Genomic DNA, 21,878 nt, shown 5'->3' with positions numbered 1-21,878 from the left:
CAGAAATTAGTAGTTCTGGAATCCTTGCTATGTAGGCAGTGTGTGGGATACTAAATCGTGAGACATTCTAGTATTTTAAAGTAGCATTTTTGCTTACCTGTTAATTTTAATCAAATTATTAAATGTTTCAATTAATTTTAAACAGGGATTTGCTTAATTGGAAAAGAATATTCAATCTAAGATGGTGTTTGCTACAATTTACTAGTAGTGATAGGGCGATAAAATCATTTAGATTGGAAAATAACCTAAATGATTTTATCACCCTGTGATAAAATAAAGATTGCGTCCAAGCCAGTCTTTTTATTTATTTATTTATTTTTTTTCTGCTATTGACCAAACACAGCTTGGAGAATCAAATATTTCTTTAGCTGTTTTTTTAATTTATTTGAACACTGCTTGGCTTATTACTTGGTTCCTTCAGTGGGAAGATGCATTAAGACTGATCTGCTAAGTGTTTTTTTGATTGTTTGGGGGATTTTTTTGAACGAGATGCTTTGATTTTTTTTCTATTTCCAAAGCAGAGAGCTGTCTTTGAAAGAAATATCATAATGTGGACTTAGTCCCTCTTATTTAGCTGAGCGTCAGCTTCACCGTGGTGCAGTAGGGTTAGTCACAGGCCTGGATTTGTGTGCTGGCTCTGGAGTCACGGAGTGCAGTCAGAATTCATGCTGGATCCAGGTAAATGACTGCTATGGATAGTACAATACTAGCTGGGAAATAATGACATCTGAAGGTAGAACCTGAGTATTAAACTTTGATGCAGAAGACCCTTTAGATTATAGTGGAATCTCTGGGGAAAATGTGAAATTTTGCTATTTAAGTTAGATGTGCTCCCATACTTTGCTCCCATACTTTGGCAGTCTGCATAATGAAGCATAAATATCTACCTGCTTTCTGGCAAGCAGGTGTAGGAAGAGTATTAGATTTAATTCAAGTTATGTTCTTAGTCAACTATGTGAACAAAAGTTTTAAAATTCTTTAGTTTAGATTTTTGTAGATTGTGTTGCCCTTTTTTGAAGAGAATATGAAGGATATAAAGTGTGGAAGGGGAAGAAAGGACTAATCAGTTATTAAAACTTCCATTAATGTAATGACTTAACAGTAAATTTAGACTTACATTTAAAAGTGAACAAACAAAAAATGCACACTACTCCCTTAAATTCAGAAATTACATGCTGCTGTCTAGCAATCTAAGCAGAACTGTCATGTCTTTTTAATAATATTTTTGTTATAAATAAATAGTAACTGAGCCAATAAGAATGTTCAAATTATTGACAGTAGTGATCTGAAATCAAGTATCACATTTAAATAGCAAGCAATAAATAGCATCATTTACTAGATGATTGAGGAATATACAATCAAGTCTGTCTAAATTTAGGTAGTGTTTGGTTGTGACAGTATAGCTAGCTCTGACATTTTATATGCAGCTGTCACGTGTAATATTTAATGCTGCTTGCTTCTATCTAAAACTTTCTAAACCAAAGATAGTTCTCATTTTGCTGTACGGGCAACTTATGTTGAGATAAAGAAGGAAATTTTACAAAGTATATTTGTCAGAAAAGCTGGCAGACTTCTGCATTCAGGAGTTCAAAAATAATGAATTTGCTTTCATTATGGGACAATGAGTAAGGTGAAATTTTCCCATGTCTTTTGCAAAGATTATTAGGAATGCTGCAGTTATTTCAGTGTGCAGTTAAAGGAAAAACCCAAACCAAGCACAACCATTTCTATTTTCCTTTAAATAACATAGGGGAATGCACCTTCCAGGAGCTCACTGCTGATGTTAGGTACTCTGTAATAAATGACTTAATTATTCTTTATGAGTATTATGGGTGTTTGTGGTTATGTTACTGAGAATGTTTTTATGATAATTATAGGTGTTTGGTACATGTGAATTCTAACACCATAGAGGAGCATGCATATCTGACTCAAAAAATGGAGTACAAAGTATATGACAAAAATAATTACATTTTTATACTGTAACTAGTCCTGACACTGACATTCTTGGTTATTCAAATATGATAAATTTTTAACAGAACATTTTATGAGGTTATGTAAATTAAATGCTTTTATTTAGTATATCTCTATATATATGTCTTAATATCTCTCAAGTTGCTGTTGAATTCAGGGAATATACCATATTCAAATTATTTGAATAAAAATATTAATCCAAAGCAAATTATAGTAATTTAATTAATAAAGCTAATCTTTAAACTTTTGTCACTATTAAACTATTTGTGCTTAAGTGCATAATTAGCTATTTTGAGATTTTTAATTTGGTTTATAAATGCTTCAGGTGTCTAAATAACAAATTACGTTTGTACTGGTGTCTCTGATTTCTGTTTATATTAGTGTACTTCCATGGCCACTCAGATTCTTGACAAATTTAGCTGCTCTGTAAGAAAGTTGCAGATTTATAAAAAACTAAGTCTTTTGCTTTGACATGAGCTACAGATGGCATTAAGCAATCTAGATTGATGCTGTCAGGCCTACTTTATTCCTTAGCTCTATTCCTTTGAGCTCAGTGTCTCCCCTTGGTACCAGCACTCATGCTGTGGTGTTGGAGGAAGAGAAGTGCAACCACATCGTAGCAGTGCTGGGGAGGAGGTGGGCCAACTTTTAACAGCCAGTCTTAAATTGGCCTGAGCCTCTCCTGAAGTTACATAACTTGGTTTAAAAAGAGGAATATCCTAAAAGCAGCACTTTATAGTATTTAGGTATAGAAATAATCTGTTCTACAGAAATGAAATACTTAAGTTGGAAGAAGCCTCTTAGAGGTCTAGAGGTCATCTAGTATCCCTTGGCTCAAAGCCAGGCTAACATTAAAACAGGTAAGCTTGCTCAGAGCCTTGTCCAGTTGAATTTGAAGATCTGAGGCTGAGTTTCTACTTTCTCCATGTGCAGTACAACCTCTTCCATGGAAAAGCTTCCCTGTACCTCCTTCTTTATATCTCACTGAAACTGACTGTGCTAGAGGTTAACTGCCTCACATCTCTTTGTTGTGTGCAAGTTTACTTCTGCTTTAAGCTGTCTTAAGTGGGTGTTATGGGAAGGACAGAAACTTAAAGACATCTGACCTTCTCCCCACACCAATCTTTCTAGGATTAAAATGTCCAGTTCCTTGTAGCTTTTCCTTGAATGTCATTGCCCTCTAAACAACTAAGTGACCTTCAACTGTTTTTTGTCTGTCTCATTTATTGGGCTCTGAGGGGGAGAATTGTATACAGTACTCAGATACAGTGTAATGAATGATGACTGCTGGGGAGAAACAGCGCCCTTTGACTTGTCTGCGCTTTTGCCACTGCAGCAGTGGAGTCTGTTGGTCAGGATAAGCCCAAACACCCACACAGCTGTGTGATCACTCTCCTCTCCCTTGGGATAAGGAAAAAATAGAAGGAAGGCAAGTACAGTCATGGATCAAGATAATGATGTTTTAATAGAGAAAGCCATAGCTTGCACACACTAGCAAAGTAGAAAGAAGAGTTAATTCCTTCCTTCTCACTGGGATGCAGGTGTTTGGCCACTTCCTGGAAAGCAGGGCCTTGGCATGCTTAATGTTTGTGTGGAAAGAATCATAGAATCGTTTGCTTTGGAAAATGCTTATAATGTCATTGTGTCCAACCATTAACCCAGCGTTGTCAAGCCCACCACTAAACCATGTCCCCAGGTGCCAGATCTAAAGTTTTTAAATACCCCCAGGTACCGTGACTCCACCACTTTCCTGGGCAGCCTGTTTCAATGGTTGACAATGCTTTTGATGAAGACATTTTCCAGTCTCAACCTCTCCTGGTACAGCCTGAGGCCATTTCCTATTGCCCTATCGCTTATTACCTGAGAGAAGAGACTGACTTCACCTGGCTAAAACATCCTTAAGGTAGCTGTAGAGAGTGTTGAGGTCTCCCCTGAGCCTCCTGTTATCCAGACTAAAAAACCCCAGTTCCCTCATTCCTTATATGAATTGTGTCTCAGACCCATCACTGTAACCGCAGTTCCAAAGGTTATAACAAGGTTCAGACAAACACTGACCTCTCTTCTTCCCTCCCTTCCCTGAGGTTTTGCTGCTGAGCATGGAATATCCCTTTGGTTGTCTTTTGTCAGCTGTCCCAGCTGTGTCCCTTCTCAAGGTCTTTTCTACACCTAGCCTACTCACTAAGGGTGGGGACATGGTGGGAAAGAGAAAATGCCTTGATGCTGCACTTGCATTTTTGAGCTATAAGAGAACCATCGGTTTCTCTTGCTAAATGAGTGTTACCAGCACTGGTTTAGCTACAAACCTGCAGTCCAGAGGGCTGCTGTGAAGAGAGTTAGCTTTGTCCCAGACAGTCCCAGTGCAGCAGCCTGGAATGTGATTGACCATCATCACCATAAGGCTCACTGCTGACTCTTCCTGAGCCCCACAGTTTTCCTAACCCATTAGTCCCAAATGAGTTGGATGTGTTATTCTGTGCAACTTGAAGCACTTCACAATTGTCTGTGTTCACTGTCATGAGATTCCTCAGCTCAGTCTTCTAGCATATCGAGGACCTTCTGAATAGCACCTCTGTTCTCTAACACTGGCAACTGCTTCCTGGACTCCTGGGCTCATGTCAGCTGCAAACTTGATGTCAGTGCATTCTACTTTTGCTTTCAAATCAGTGGTGAAGATTCTAAACTCTATTAGCCCAGTGTTGTCTCCTGGAAATTGCCTAAATGCCTTCACTTAGTGTTTTGAACCATTGACACAAGCCTTTAACTGTGGCTGTCTGGGCAGATTTTCAGACACCCTAAAGTTGGTACTTATTCACTTGGTGAAAGGGCTGCCTTGGAAGGTGGCATTGGAAGCCTTATTATGGTCAAAGTAATTTACAGCTGTTAGTGTCCTCCAACCCAAACCCATCTCTTTCCTCATTAGAACTTATTAAGTGAAGTTCGTACTTTGTAAACCTGTGTTGGCACTTCTCAATAACCTTTATTTTGTCCAAAAAGAGGTTGACTATCATGTGTCAAGTTCTTGCCCTTTTTTTGGAGATAAGTGCAGACTTTATCAGTGCCTCTCTGTGGTCAGTTTTCTTTGGTAATTGGAATTGGACAGTGGGTGATCTCTGCATTAGAAATACCTGTAGACTGTATGAAGATGAGTCACTTCTGCAAAGCTATATTGAGAAAGGGGAACTGCGAGGTATAATTCAGCACAAGTCACAGACAAGCTGAGAGGGTGCTATCTAAAGGGATTAGACCACAGCTGTAAGAGTTACACATATTTTTGAGAGTAAGAAGCAGAATAAAGATAGATTGTTGAGATGGCAAAAACTGCATCTTACTCCCTATCTGTTGACAGAATACTGTTTTTCTAAGCTTTGTATTTTAACATAGATTTTGTTTTGTTTTGTTGTTCAGCGCTTAAAATGATACCGGGTTGACTGGTAAACCTCATGCCATCTGTTCTAACCAGAAGTAGGCTGACTGTTGGTTTATTCATGCAATGGTCAAAAGAGGGTACGAGGACTAAAGCCTTGAAGAATTTTAAGGTGTTCATTTGCAACAGGGAAGACCATTAATACAGTGTGAAGAATGGATTTTGGTTAGGTTTTGATTAAAAGGCAGTTAGAGGAATTAAGCTTAGGAATTAAGCTCAACTTGAAGTTGAGCAACTTATCATCTGTTCACATTAAAAACATCAGCAGACTGTGTAAAGATTATGCTCACTTCAGTAAAAAGAAAACACTTTTGAGAACTGAGATTTGTTCTTGGAATGGCTTAGTTTTGAAGTTTCCAGCTGATGATTTTATATTAAAAAATCAGTTTGTAACATGTTCTTTTATCTGTTGAAGGTTTTTATATTGGTTAGATACATGAAGTATAGAATCAAAGTATATTTTCCAAGATCAGTAAAAGCCTAATGTTGAATTTTCACACATTTATTTTTCAGGAGCTGGTGAATCGGGGAAAAGCACAATTGTCAAGCAAATGAAGTAAGTGTGGTGAAATACTGTGATAGAGAAATATTTTTGAATTTGAATAGAGAATTTATTTTTTTTTTCTTCCATAGGATTATCCATGAAGCTGGTTATTCAGAAGATGAATGTAAACAGTACAAAGCTGTTGTCTACAGTAACACCATTCAGTCCATTATTGCTATCATTAGAGCAATGGGGAGATTGAAGATAGATTTTGGTGATCCAATCAGGGCTGTGAGTATTGAAATACACACACAGATACACAGCTGAAATACCCATACTATTTCCTTCAGAAATCTTTGTGAGATACGTGTTTGATAGCTAAATGCCTTTGGCCTTTACATGGCAAGGTGACCTATGGAGCAGACAGCACTGGGTTGATTCAAAACTATTTGGTTTAGATACTATTTTCTGGATTCTGTCTAAATTTGGAGAACTAAACATCTGAATCTTAAGGAGTCCACGGTTATGTCTCTAATTTGTTTGGACTTGGGGGCTTTTAGGTAGGTCATTTAAGTTAGACATCTTAAAAAATACAGCTTAAATAGGGAGGCATGTAGCCACTTCTGCACTGTGCTGCCAGCACTCCTCTATTAGGTCATAGACAGAGCAGTGCCTGAAACATTGCCAGCCTCTGAGCTGTTTCATACTGATTTCCAGTGTTGAGGACTTTATTTTGCACAAAGAGACGTGGGCATGCACCTGCTGCTGGGATCTTATTTTTTCATTATATGAATCCTGGAACTTTTCCCAGGAAATGAGACCTTTTCCTAAGCTTTTCTGTACCTTTTCCATCTTATCTTGTCTAACATCCTGTGTGTAAAGCTCTGATGAGTTTATCATCCTACCTATTGGGACCTCCAGTCCTAATCCTATGCTCTTACCTATGGTGACCCTGATTACATCCACATCTAGTCAGGCAGGGAGAAGTTTGGAATATCTCTGTAAAAGGCTAAGTTAATGTGTTTTTGCTTGTGGTCTCATTACAAGACTCTATACAGTCTGTATTGCAGTGCTGAAATTGATCCCCAGAGCTGTTACTCTGAACAGCAGTTAAAGTTGGTTCAGGATGTGTGCTTTTATCTCCTCCCCACAGAAATCAGAGTGCAGAATGCTAACCAGTAATAGTTTTGGAGCCAGAACTTGCCACATTGTGGCTATCTCATAGGAAGGATGGAGGAAGGATTTTGTTGCTCATGAGCACGTGCATGTTCATAAGTACATGTAAGGTAGTCAGAGGAATATTTTGTTATAAGTTCTTTCCATCACTTTAAGGTGGAATTGCAGTTTGGGAGGAGATGAGGGTTTTTAAAAATAAGAAACAGTATGTAGATTCTTCATTCCTGACAGTCTTCAAGATTTTATTGGTTGCTTGAAGAGCAGTTTATAAGCATTAGACGGTATTCATTCAGTAACCTTATGAAATGCAGTATGTATGGTTGTCATAAGGAAGACATTTGTAAAATTATGTATAGTGAGTCATGAAGTTGTATCTGAAGTCTAAATCTGATTGACAGCCAATTATAGCCATCATTTTATGTACATGTGTTACTTCTACCTGATGTCTCTTCAGTTTTAAGCATAACTAGTAAAAGCTTCAATTTCATTGGTTACTCCTCTCTACATTTGCTCTCATGTTTTCTGTAGTCTGGCCTTGAGACTAAAGTTTTCCAGAGCACTGACGATATTTCACTGCTTGTTAGTTCAGTGTTTGTGCAGTCCTCTCTGGAGTCTGGCAGTTAATGTTGGAAAGAGGCAGATGGTAGACTTATGTTACTAAATGCATAGTAAGAGAAAACGGAGGAGGAGTAAATTTAGGTGTTAGCAGAGAAAATGACTAACAAGAAGATTTTTAGGGCTATGTTATATATGATGTCAGTTTTAAGTCATCTGAGTTTCTTGACTTCAGAGAACTGTATAAATGATGAGGCAAACTTGTGTCAGGAGCAATCTTAAAATAGTTGTACATCCCTTTATACTTAGTCAGGTCTTGGTGGTCCAAATTCTTCTTTTTTTCAGAGGATCATTGCTATGAAATATTAGCATTAGATGTTAGTAGTAGTATGTTTATACCGCAATTATTTTCAATTTTGTTGTCTTTTGCAGAAAAAATAGTTCAAAATTGTAATTTCTGGTGTAAACTGTTACATTTAGATTATTTTTCTTAAATTTCTGAGGTGAATTTCTGAGGGTTTTACTCTAAATGGGGTAAGATTTCTTTGAAAATCACATACTCTTATTTCTGTCATAAGACTAATGGTAGAGCAGTGAGTTGAACGTTCTTTTTCTTCAAGTTATTGAATCAAGGGAGCACAGATACACCAGATTTACAACGGACCTGCTGATGTTATCTTCCTCTGTGCTACAGGACAGTTTAAGTAGGACCTGTGTTTTGAGAAACATTAGTGAATGTGGTTCAAAGGACTGTACGCCACTTTCTGAATGTGAGATTTGCACTAGTTGGAGAAATGGTTAAATTAATTTTTTTACATTACCTTATGTATGGAATCTGGTTTTAAAAGTGACACCTGTAGAGGAAGCTGTCCTATTTCAGTATAACTAAAGGAAAGTATCTAGCATTGATTAATAATGGAAATAGGACTTGATTATTGCTTACTGCCTCGCTTTTGGCATTTTAGTAAAAGGAAGATGGGGTAATAGAGACCATTTTTCATTTTAATGTTTGGCCTTTTAGAAAGCTGAAATCAATTCTCTTGTTCTACCTTCCCTTTCCCTACTCCCCTGTTTGAGAGCATGTAGAGACACATGAAAGTCAGACTTCCTTAGGTATAAAATCTTACCATCTTTTGTGACAAAACCATCAATTTCTAAGCAGTTTCCATCATGTGTCTTAATATTGTCCCTTCTTAGAGGTTTGCTGCTTTTGTGAGTTGTAGGTCCTTGCATTTGCATTCGCAAACAGTATTCAAGTCCAGAGCTATCATTCAGATTTCTTTGATGTGGGCATAGTGTTCAAATTAAAGCCCCTGAAATCTGACTATCCAACCCTTTGATCTTTTCAGCTCTGAGTTTTTTATGTAATCATTATTGCAGTGTATTAAATTTGTATTATTTGTCCCCAATTTATCCTGTGTATGTGTAGTATACAGTATTTTTGTTTGATGAATGTTCTTTTAGATTTCTACCTACTCTAGCTTTCAAAAGACACTTTCAACTGTACATCAACAACCTGTTCTTCGTATGTGTACCTACAGATGTGTGTATATATATATATGTTTAAGTCTCTTCAAGTTTGACTTGAGTTCACTGAACTGCAAGCCTTTAGTTTTCAACCTCTGAAATTTAGTATTACCCAATCCATCTGTAAACAATTTCCCTGCTAGCTCACACAATCTTTGATTATTTAAGTCTACAGTGGACAGTATCTTTAGAACAATCACTGTTTTTTGTACTTATTCTGAAAATGTGTATTTTTTCCCCACAACTTAGTGCTGGAATGGCAAAGTGACATATTTTTTTAAAGATTTGCATGTGTCTTCACTTACTGTTTTGTTAGAATAACCTTATATGTTGCCTTTTTAAATCCTCCTCTTTCTTGAAATACTTTAGTTCCCAGCTGTCATGTCTGAGTCTCCTTTTCTCCTTCCTCCTTTCCAGATTCATTGTTCTGTTTCTTTTAATTACTGGACAAATAGTACATGCTGTGGGTAGTAGCTACAAGCTGATTTTTCTGGCTGATGTACCTTGGCATTGGATTGTGTTCTGCTAATAACCAAGGTTAAGCAGCTACCCACAGGAGAGTACTAATGTGGACTTTCTCTATACCCATCTGCTGTCTTTTCTTCAGTGCCTTACAGGTCTAAATACAATAGAAATACTTTAGAAAATAAAATACTAAGTTCCATTGCTCAGTCAAAGTTGGATGTCACTGGTCAACTGGTCAAATGCTGATAAAATGGGGAATGGTGGGTTTACATCCTGCACGCCATTAGCCTCATTCTCAAAGCCAGTTATTATATATAGTTTTAAAATCCAGCATTTGCTCTTAAAAATCTTGATGTTTGCATTACCAAGAGAACTTGGTCTCTGTAGAATAATTAAGTCAATGGACATTTGTGGCTGATTTATCTGGAAAAGTTTTTAGACTTGTTTTTCTAATTTTTGATGTATAATTTGGGAAGAAGTGATTATTTGACACTTTCAAAGTTATATAATTAATTAAAATTAAGCAAATAATGTGTTTTTTTCAGTTGTTCAATATACAGCTACCCTTATGAATCTATATTGTAATAATTTTATCCAGTATGTGGTATTTTATGAGCAAATATGGCTAACTTTAGGTTTGAGCACAAAATGTTACTACTCCTGTTTATAAAAACCTCACTCAAGTTATAAACAGACCAGAAGCTTTATCAGCTAATGAGAAATTTGATTTGCTAGTCTTTTTCTGTTACTGAAAAATATGGGAATTAATATCCAGTGCAGAACACTAAAATAACTTGTTTTCTTTCACATTTTTTTGTTTAGTTACATTCACATTACCAGGTTAAGTAATGCATTTGTTGAATCTGGTTCTTTGGTGATAATACTTCTGTATTATCAGAAGTTTTTCAATACTTCTCTCTTCACCTTGTTTTTACATCCTAAAGGATGATGCTCGTCAGCTCTTCGTGTTGGCTGGAGCAGCAGAAGAAGGATTTATGACTTCAGAGCTTGCAGGAGTTATCAAGAGACTGTGGAAAGACAGTGGGGTTCAAGCCTGTTTCAACAGATCTCGAGAATACCAGCTCAATGACTCTGCTGCCTAGTAAGTACAGTGTGACAGACAAGATTCTCTTTGCCTTCTAACTAGTAGCTAAAGCAGTATGAGGTGTCGTCTTCTGACAAGTTCTGCTCCTACGCAGATGGAAAACACAGGTATCTGGACAAAGATAGCAAGATAGAGTCTGCTTGGCTCAAAATGCTGCAGGAAACGCTGCTTTGGGGTTGGAAAGGTAAAGGTGTAGTGTAATTATGAACTTGTCATGTTTGGACCAGGTGTTTCACTCCCTTAAAGAAGACAAAAATTGATATCAAGTGCTGTAATAGGTTTTCTATTACGAAAGCATAACAAAAGTGCCTTTTTAGTATCTGAATGTGTCCAAAAAATGTGATGACATGATCTGTGTAGGTATTACCAAGAATATTACTTTCTTTTGTAATAGAGTTTTTTCCTATTTCAACATTGCTATGTTTTAATTTTTAATTAATGGTCTCTATTGGAAATGCATTGAGCCGAGAAACAATTAGAATGTATCTTTTATGCCAGGGCACTTCAGTAAGAAAATAAAATGTTAAGGAACTGGGAAGGCAATAATGAGATGGTGTGTCAGTAAGTAATGGTAAGTCAGTCAAGGAAAGGAGTCTGCTGAAGGAGATACAAGATGGTAAAGAGTGGCAATAGCAGTGATGCTGCCTTGTAGTGCAATTTTTTATGATTCTGATAACGCTTGAAGTTGTTTCTCAGTTGTATTAACTTTCTTCCATATGGAGCGCTTCATTTAGAGATTCACATACTCTCCTGTGGTAACCTCCTGTGTTCTATTTGTTATTTTAGACAACTGTGACTCAAGTTTCATAAGAAAACTGTTCTTCTGGTCATATAAATGTATCTGTAAAATTATGAACTTGTTCCACCTAAAATAGAACACAATGCATTCCCTATTTACTATGGGAAAAGTACAAGTAAGATGTATAGTTTTTTGAAAACACTGGACTTGGTCTACATTGCAAGGATTTTGGCAGTGAAAGCATACTAATTTTAAAAAATATGTGCAATTAGGAATTCTCAATAGAAAGTTAATTGTTATGTATTAGGCATCTTCTTAGACACATTCATTATGGTCAAAATCCTGAGTTATTCTTTTCATATCTGTTATCAAATAGAGTGATTTTGGGCTTTGTTTATGGTTCAAAGTAACCTGCAGTTCAGTAAGTTGCAAAGATGAAGATGTTCTAATTAGTGCCAATAACACTGATGTTTATGGAACCATATTTGCATTTTGGAATTTCTAAAGAAGAATTCTTTCTACTGGAATAAGTTTCTTAAGTTTTCTTTTATCTGGGATGAAAGATTGTGTCTCAAAAGCTTATTTTGAAAAAACGTGGAAATTTGAGTAGAATGCTGTGATTTGTGTCTCAGAGAAAACTATTTTATGAAATTCAAGCACAGTATAATGAATGGACTTAACTTCTGTAATTCTTTGTAATTCTTTTGTTGCTGTTTCATGAATAACTGAAAGCAGTGTTTCTTTTTACCTTTAGTTACCTGAATGACTTGGACAGGATAGCGCAAACCAGCTACATTCCAACTCAACAGGATGTTCTCAGGACTAGAGTGAAAACTACAGGAATAGTGGAAACTCACTTTACTTTCAAAGACCTTCATTTTAAGTATGTAAATCATACTGCATGGTTATCTGTCTATCAAATTTCCTGTAAAATTATGGGATATGGAATTCAATGGTGTAATTTAACAAATTTGTCTAACCACAAGTTTGATTATTTCCGCCCTCTTTTTAGGAAAAAAAAAAGTTCTTGTGCTTGACTCAGTTTTCTGAAGGAAAGTGCATGTCAAATACTGAAATATGGGTACTTCTGGACAGTCAATACTGCGGAAATGTTTTGTTTCCTTGTTTTAGGGTTTAATAATACAAGATTTGTATTAATCCACAAAAGAATAGCTGATAAATTGTAATGAATCTCTTGCAAACCTAAAGAAAGTAGTCCTTAGCCAAGCCTGAAGAGAGGACTTCAGTATTCTAAGGGGCTCTCCATCTTCTCATTTACTTTCCAATGTTTCTTTTTACCTATTGTAGATTGGTCCAGTCTGTACAGATTATTTGGAATGTTACAAGGACCATATGGTTACACTTCTGTAAAATGTGTCTTTGAGCCAGGCCTGTGGAAATTTTTATCTGTAATGTTGTACATTCAAACTCCTGTACCTGTGCCTTAGGCAATAGGCTTAATGAGTTATTGGGAGGCCTTGAGGTACACTCTTACATAACCTTAAAAATAACTTCTAAGATCATCCAAACATATGAAAGGCTCGATTATACTAAGACAAGGATGCATAAATGTGACTAGCTACACAGGATCACTTTCTTTCATTATCTTTTCTTTCCTGTTCTGCTGTGTGTGTTTAGATTCCTTGGGGTTAAGCCTCACTTCAGCCTTCTCTATAAAGCAATTAGCATAGCTTTGATTATTGATTCAATCCAAAATGCAAATAGCAAGTCACCTTTATCCTGTTTCTATAGACTTGTCCAAAAGTTGAATCTGATTATTTACTACTATTGTGTTCAAAGAACACATTTTTTGTAGAAGTGTTATTCTTATAGAAATTGAGGTCTCAGTATAAAGTTATAAAGCATAAGATTAAAATTGACAGAATTAATTACTAAAATTTAGGGGATTAATTAAGATATGGAAGGACAAAATATATTCTCTGGGTACAGCCATTGCTAATTATTTGAGAACTAAGTAGGAGTAGTAGGTGGCTGGCTCACATTTGTATAGGGTGATATGCAGAAACTTCCCTTCAAAGATTTTTTTGAAGGTAAGGAGCACCTCTAAGGAATCCTTTTTTTCAGCAGGAATAATCTTTCAAGTGTTTTTGACATGGCATTTTCTCAATTAAAATTGAGAACATTAAAATGGCAGTGAGTATTGTCACTTCTCAGAAGTTTACCTGAGTAGAAGACCTTGTTAGAGATTTCAGTGTTTCTGACAGTTTTCCATGAGAAAGCAAAGGGTCTTTTTCTTCCAATTTGTTTCCTTCTCTACTTATTTTTACTGTGGTTTTTTTCAAATTAAAACCTAGCAACTTGGAACACTTGAAGATACCTAAAAATAACAACTGTAATTGAATCCCTTCAAGTGCAATTTACAGTGTTCGTGTAGTGCACTAACATTAAATCGGTAGGGTTTTTTACCTGCCCTGTACTTACAATCTTACTTTAAACGTGGCCAGTTGAAGAACAGATTTAAGTTCTAATTTGTCTTAGAGGAAAGAGGAGCTAAAACCGACCAGAACTGACAGTCTGCAGTCCATATTGTTCATCAGTATCTTTTATTGTGGTAGACCTTCTAGTAAAGCTAACTATATATTTTTATATTATACAGATTACAATTAACTTTGTTAATTAAATATAATATTGAAAATAGTTAATTTTGTTCTTTCATCATCCTTCTCATACTTCTCATGGTCTCTAAAATTTACAGGAAGATTTTTAAGGCTTTATTAAAAGTGAGGTATATGCTGAAAAAATAATAATTAATGATACAGGGGGTTTTTTTGCATTATTTTTAAGATATTGTTCTCAGACTTACACAGCTGATAAGTTCAGATTTTGATTAATATTCAGAAAGCAAAAAATTTGAAAGTTCATTCACTGCTTTTTACTTCTGTTTTGCAGAATGTTTGATGTTGGAGGCCAAAGATCAGAGCGGAAGAAGTGGATTCATTGTTTTGAGGGTGTAACAGCAATTATTTTTTGTGTGGCACTAAGTGATTATGATTTGGTCTTGGCTGAAGACGAGGAAATGGCAAGTACCGTAATGTTGAAGGGAATAGTTGTTGGACAAGAAGCCAAGCTTGGAGGGAAAGCTATAAATGGGTCTTTTGAAGTATTATTGCTTTATAAGATGTTTGGGGTTTGTGCAAAACATCTCCGTGAAATGGTGATGGAATTCATTCTTTTGAGTTCCAGAGTATTTCCTCATATTCTCAGAAGGAATAGTAAGAGATAAGTATTCTTCTAGCTACACTTTTTGTGTTTTAAAGGAAACATAAATTAACGAGCATACATTGTCAGTAATACACATTTTAGTCTCTCTTTATGGATGCTAGAAGTACATAGTAAGAATTCTTTTTACTTACCTGTATCTGCTTTACCACATTTTGTTCTCCCTTCCTCAGTCTTCAGTTTTTGTTTCTTTCTAACTGTGTTTCTCCAATCTCTTGTCTTAGTTGCAGAAATGTTTCTCTTCCTTTTCCTTTCCAACACCCTCGGCTCCTTTCTCCTCTTTCAAGAGTTTACTCCTTCCGTGTCACTGTGCACAGGGTACATTTTACTATCTTGAGTGGTCTGAAGTGATGCTTACCTCTGTATGTGAATCATTAACAGACTCTGTGCTCTTCCTTGTGTTCTGCAACTTTCTATAAAATATAATTTGGGGAGGAAAGAGAAATAAGAACCTTTCAAGTCAAATATAGTCAAAGAAGGTCATAGCTAGCATCCTGCTACTTAAATGACTGGAACTTGGCCAAAGTACTTACATATTGGATAATTTTTCTACAGAGTTAAATATTATGGTAAGAGTTAAAATACCTGCTTACTTGATTGTCTAGCTTTGTAGAACTTTTTTCCTTACTTTGGAATATCAGCTAGGTGCAAAATTTATTTTCAATTTCCAGAAGATTTAATCAGTGTTAAGACAATTTCAGGTAACTCAGCAACTCTTGTTGACTATCTGTATTGCAAAATGTCAAAACACACCAAAAATGTCTGAAATATTAAAAAATACGACCTGGAAATGAGAAAAAGTAGTTGCTTAAACCCTGCTCGTGGAAGTGATCTCTATGGTAGTCTTAGCCTCTCTGTATTTCCCTGCAGTAAAATGTGATTTTGTTTGCTAAAACTTAGTTTTGTAACTGGTTAATTTCTAAGTAATCAAAAATATGTATCCTTATTTTACTACTGAAGTCTGATAAAATAGAAAGTGATGGCTTTTTCTTCAATTACAGAATCGGATGCATGAGAGCATGAAATTGTTTGACAGTATCTGCAACAATAAATGGTTCACAGACACTTCCATTATTCTATTCCTGAACAAGAAAGATCTTTTTGAAGAAAAAATCAAAAGAAGTCCTCTCACTATTTGCTACCCTGAATATGCAGGTACTGGAAGGATGCAGATGTCAAGAGGGTTTTTTTGTTAAAATACCTAATTTTTGAGGCACAGGTCATGAGGATTTGTATAACTCTAGGCATCTAAAATATTTGTGACCTAAAAATTAAGATAAGGATTGTTTTGATGGATCACAAATAAAACATTGCTTAAGTCTTTTTAACCAGGTGAAATTATGCAGGTCCACTGATAGCATGTTACTGCTGCAACTGGTCAGGTTCATTTAGTACATTCTTATTTCTGAGATACATTAGAGGTTTATGAACAGGGAGTTTACATAGGTTTTGACATTGTGGTTTATTCAGAAAATATACAGCAACAGAGCATGAATTAATTTAACAAGTCATAGCATTTTTATATATGATTTGCATTGTAATTTCAGACAGAAGATAGTATATTAGAATTAGAAAGCTTGGGAGAAACGTATATTCCAAGTGTCTTTAACTGACTGTGGGAAAACCCCAAACCTTTTAAAAACAGAAATTGAAAGCAACTAACTTAAATGAGGGACACAAAATATCCTAAACTAGGAAAGGGATGGGTCATGAATGACTTGTTCCTCTGGTGCTGAAGTAAATGGAAAGACTATTCCTACACCTGAATCTGAGTTGAATGTTAAGTTTTTATTATTACAAATGCATCCAAAAGGTCTCCTTCCAAGTTTTTTTTAATGGTATCTTAAAGCAATGGCTCTGGAATTTGTCCTCTTCAGGTTTAAGTTAACTGTTTCCAAAGAATCCCTTCCTTCAAAGATAGTGTGCATATCTTGTTCTTCCTCTGTTGGAAGAGACTTACTGAGAAATTTTCTTCTTCTAGGGTCAAACACTTACGAAGAGGCAGCTGCTTACATTCAGTGTCAGTTTGAAGATCTGAACAAGAGAAAAGACACAAAGGAAATCTACACTCACTTCACATGTGCCACAGACACAAAAAATGTGCAGTTTGTTTTTGATGCTGTAACTGATGTCATTATTAAAAACAACCTTAAAGACTGTGGCCTCTTCTGAAAACAAGACAAAAGGTTGTTAAATGGTAAATGAAATGCCTGAAAACAGGACTTAAACATTTGGAATATGCCCACGCTGTGTAACACCTGCATAGATATACTTAATTCTCTTTTATTTTATTTTTAGGTTTGGAGATCGACTTCGCACAATTCTAATCTGATTCTTTTCAAGGTGAAAGAAGTACAAAATGCAATGTGCTCAATGATAGATCAGTACTGTACTTGCCTGTTTTAACAGCTTTATTTATGTTTGTCTTGTAAATTTAAGTAATTAGTTAACACTGAGATGTCAGTTGATTGTATGTAAACTTACAATTGTAGTAATGTATTTGTATAAACGTTGAACGGAATATTTTAGTAACTTGATGTCCTCTAAAACATTCCTCTAAATTTTCCATGTTTTATGAAGATACTCGTAGAGGAGACAGACACTCTTTGCCTTTGGATTATTTAAACATCTTGTAAAATTAAATTTTCTTTTCATCTTAAGGGTGCATGCTGCCTTATTCCTTACTTTTGTTGGTAATATTGTATATGGCATTAGCTTTTTTGATATTTAAATAGCCTCACACACCTTCTCAGACTTAAAGAAACATAACCAATAAACTTGTTTTATGCCTTAAGTTTTGAAAAAACATCTTTTTATAAATTTAGGATAAATACAAAAATTATTTTAAAATTTAAATGAAATCCACAGTTTATTAAATCTAGGCTTGAAGTCTTTGCAGTGGAAATTTGGCAACACTGGGAAATAGATGTTTAAGGGTCAGCTATCACTGAAGCTGATGGAAATGCAAAAAGGAATTGTTAAAACTGTTCATATCAATAAAAAAAAAAAGATGCTGTGGGCTTTACTCAGTGGAGTGAATGGAAAAATTACCTTTGGGGTGTTTTAAATAGACAGCAAAGGCTGGACTTCAGAGTAATGTTTTTTCTGCTTACTTAAAACATAAATTCATGTTCTCCTTCAACTTTTTGCTATTTTCTGGTAATAAAACTAGTTGGGTAACTTAATAAGCATAGAAATATTTGGTTCTCCCACAAGACAAGGGGGCTTCACAGTTTAAAGCAAAATCCTGTTGCCTATAGCGAGAATCTTCATTGTTTTGGGTAGGGCGTTTTAGTGACTTAGGAGTGCTGATTCTTTAATTTCCTCTTTAATTATAGCCTCACAGTTTCTTGAGTTAAAAATTATTTTCTTCTGGTTATGCTTTCATTATGCGATTTGCTGTCTTAGGTACCTATCATCCATTGCCTTAGGGATAGTGCCAAAACTGATTTTTTTAATACAGATTTTAAAAGGAGTAAGCTTCTAGCTGTAAATAAGTTGATGGTTGTCTTAAATATATGTTGTCATCTAGAAAACACGGACGTACCAAACCTGGAGATACAATTTTCTATAATTGTTAAAATATTTCAGGCAGCTACAGTACACCATAAGTTCTTTGGGAAGTAAATAAGTCTTGGAGCCTGTGGCTATTTTTCTATATTATCTTAGCATTTATGTTCTTAGAAATGTTCAGAATATTGAAGTCATTGTTCTGTTGTTTAATTTTTGATTGTGTATGTGTTTAAGTTAGGCCTCTGCTTGAGTAAAACTTACCTGCCCTTCTCATTCTTTAATGTTTTCTTTGTTAGGTACAGAATTGCTAAATGCATTTTAAATGAAAGATTAGAAAGGAGATAAGTTATTGCTGGAGGTTGTTATATATGTTGATACATTATGAGCTCTTTTAGCATTTATGGTAAGCAATCTGTATATCCTGGGCTGCTTTTAATTGTGCTTTACGGTTCTGGATATGATTTTAAATCTCACTGAACTACTTTGTGGAATTGTATTTACACCTACGTTCCAGCTGGTTTTTGTACTTAATGTAAAACAAAAATTGGGATTAATCAAATAAAATAAATCTAAATTTTGTGCCTTGCTTGAAAGAAATGCTTTTCATTAAATGTGCTGATGGAAATCTTTTTGCATGCGTTCTGTAGAGGTAACTGGGCAGTAAAAATGACAAGATAGAAAGTCAAGAGTAAATGTAAAACCTTTGTGCTAGAAGCATTAATTTTTTTATTAATTAGTTAATACTTTTCTTAACACCTTCAGTTGGAGAATTTTTGGAATTTTATAGCTAGTGGTTTATGAAGTATTTGTATATTAACACAGAGCAAAGTTGTGAACTAATTTGCCTTACTAGTCCACAGATAATTGGTTTTTTTTTTCTGACCTGATGCATGGCCAGTGGGGATGTTTCCTAGTAGAAGTGCTGCACAGTCTTTCTCCAGAGATAAAGTTGTCAGCCTAGGCCACTTCTCTAGGAAAAGCTACAAGAGGATTTGCATGCAGCTGTGGTGGGAGCCACACATTTAGCCTTCACTGCAGCTGTAATAAATCTCTACATGAGGAGCCTGCATCTCTGTCAGAGCACTGCAGAGAATGGAGGAAATTCTGCAGGTACACCACTAAGGGGGACAGTCTTGGCCCTCAGCAGCCTGAGCTCTGCTCTCTTCCAGTTCCCCATTCCTCTGATTTCTTCACACAGACTCTGCAGGCAAACTGCTTTGTCTAGCATGACACAAAGAAGCTCCCTCTATTACCTTAGAAATTCCTTCAGGCTATTGTAAATGTAGCACATGAAAAAAAACCAGACCTTTGTGGAGACTTCTCCAGCCCCATGGTCTTGTGCACATCTGTGGTTGAACTCTTGGTAAAATGCAACTGTCATTAAACATGTAGTTATTTTTAAGAGGCTTAACACTGTGGAAGGGTAATTTAGAAAATTTGCTATTTGGCTTCATTATGCCACGTATGGAATCTGGAGGTAATTTGATGTTAAATGTAGTAACCTCTCATTAACTAAAACAAGGTCCAGGATTACAGCATGGAAACAATGTAGATTTGCTGGATTGCTGTTTCTGGTTCCGTGTAGGCAATTAGCAGATTCATGATTTAAAATCTACATAAAACCTTAGGGAGCAAAACAGATCAATCTGCAGCATGCTGAACAGAGCATGGTGGCTGGTGTGCATTCAGAATTGTGGAAAATTAAAGGATAATTGTCTGTTCAAATCAAGCAAAAAGGGAACCCTACCAAGATGCTGGCTATCCTACTGTGTGAATGTATCTTACAGTTGTTATACTTAATATTAGTAACTAAGATCCTGTGGGTCAGAGTAATGCCAGGGTTGTCATCTTCAAAGCCTTGACTTTATTTCATTTTAAAAAATTGTAGAAGGTGCAACAAGAGTACTTAAGCACCTCACCTTGAATAATTCATAGCCTGTGGAAGTGCACTCATGGGCAATGAATGTGGAAGATGAGACTGGTAAAAGAAGAACTTTTTTTCAATCATCGGCTATAAGGAGTGCTTATAGTTTTTGCAAAAGTGTTTTTTTCAGCCCTGTAATATTGACATTTCAATTGCATAGGTGCAAGAAAACCATTTTGTGGTTTTGTCTCTGGGGTTCTTGCAAAGAAGCTGGCTTGCCATAGAGGGAACTATGACCAGAGTTTTACTTAGTTATATTTCCAGGACATGAAAATATGCTGTACTTAAAAATGCATTTACCAAGCTTTTTTTTCCCCTTATTTAGAAGCAGTGCTTTTTGAAGTTGGTCGTGATTCCAGTCCAAGGTGCTTCTGGCTGGTTTGCTCTGCTTTTGTTTTCTTTTTTGTGGTAGTGAGACTTTGACTGTTACCTGATACAATAGAGATCAGGATTATTGAGCAGTTTATTGTAGGAGTAATTTATTTGATCTAAGGCATAGTTAGGCTTATTTTTAAAAGTGCAGTCAATAGGTTGAGATCTATATGGAGTAGTGTAATGCTATGTACCATTTTTGGTCATACTCTTGAGTGTTAGGACAGGAAAAATTGATCCCACAGTGTAGAAATACACTTCTCTAACAGAACTGTATTTCTCTAGTGCTATGTGTCAATTCTGAAAGGAATTTCAGAGCATCTGTTACAAAAGAAAGATTTATATGTGCAAGGATGTACTGATAAAAATGTGCAATCTGAAATCTGACTCTTTTTAATTGCAGTGGAACAAAAGGCATTTAAAACCAAATACATTGTCACTGGAAGTCACTGCAGCTTCACAGAACTAGCTGTTCCCTGCTACCTTAGTCTTCCTCCTTTTCTGTCCTCCCACTAAGAGAAGTTTGGGGAGAGGTGGTGTCACTGTGCTTTCCCTCATGGGTTGTGCTATTTGTGTCGACATCTGAGGAATGGGTACCTGGAATCGTGCAGAATATGCTGATCTGTACTTTCTTTTGCAGATAAAGAATATGCAGATGTCTGATGTAAGATTGCTATTAATATGGTAATGTAAGAATATGCAGATAGATTAGAAAATAACTGGTACTTAAAACTGTATGTGTTTGTATTGAAAAGCATGAAGAAAAGTAGGAAACCAGGAACCTGAGCAGGTGAAGCTTTTTAATTCTGTGGTTTACGGTTTCACAGTGATCCACAGGCTGATCAGAAGTCCTTAAAAGCAGCACATCTCAACTACCTCCTGCCTACAAAATCAGAATGTGCTGTGAGACAGTACAGTACAAGTGACTGAGAGGGAAACACATTGCAAAGAGAAGCATACTTCTAGGTTTTCTCCATTTGTCAAAGTAAAGAAACAGTTTTCTAGACTAAGTGAAATGAATAAACCATCTATTTTGTACATAGCTTCATAATAATTTGTCTCAGGAACTTCAGTAACATCTTGCTCTGAAAAAAATATGGGGAGGTATGGTCACAAATTTTTACTCTTCCTCTGTTCCAGTGTCATGATTCTCTTGAAATGCGATTAAAAAAAACCCAACACACAAAATCTAGTCTAAAAATGCTGTAAAACTGTCATCCTGAGAATGTTAAATAGTTTTGATTTAAAAATACTAATACTTGTCCTGTAATTCAGGACTTTTTAAAATAGATTAAATCAAAGATCATGCTATTCCTGTTTTGATTCCATAAATCATGAACTTATACCTTGTCTAACTTTCAAGGGCTTTTTAAAAATACAGTT

General features: G+C 35.8%; 1 protein-coding gene across 2 annotated transcripts in view; it reads left to right on the top strand.

Moving 5' to 3' along the window:
- Window positions 1-18,792, top strand: part of LOC107204764 (guanine nucleotide-binding protein G(i) subunit alpha-1) — a 32,319-nt gene extending 13,527 nt beyond the window's left edge. Inside the window, exons 2-9 of one of the 2 annotated variants that reach the window (XM_015628447.1) lie at window positions 5,909-5,951; window positions 6,029-6,170; window positions 10,547-10,704; window positions 12,201-12,329; window positions 14,357-14,486; window positions 15,688-15,841; window positions 16,668-16,872; window positions 16,985-18,792. In XM_015628447.1, the coding sequence (XP_015483933.1) occupies window positions 5,909-5,951; window positions 6,029-6,170; window positions 10,547-10,704; window positions 12,201-12,329; window positions 14,357-14,486; window positions 15,688-15,841; window positions 16,668-16,858 (947 nt within the window). In that variant the 3' untranslated portion in view covers window positions 16,859-16,872; window positions 16,985-18,792. Of the gene's footprint in view, window positions 1-5,908; window positions 5,952-6,028; window positions 6,171-10,546; window positions 10,705-12,200; window positions 12,330-14,356; window positions 14,487-15,687; window positions 15,842-16,667; window positions 16,884-16,984 lie in introns of both variants that reach the window. The other variant, XM_015628446.1, reaches the window with a different exon arrangement.
- The last annotated feature ends 3,086 nt before the right edge of the window (window positions 18,793-21,878 follow it).

This window comes from Parus major, chromosome 1A, assembly GCF_001522545.3.
Source record: "Parus major isolate Abel chromosome 1A, Parus_major1.1, whole genome shotgun sequence".
NCBI lineage: Eukaryota > Metazoa > Chordata > Aves > Passeriformes > Paridae > Parus > Parus major.
This window is presented reverse-complemented; position numbering and strand designations above follow the sequence as displayed.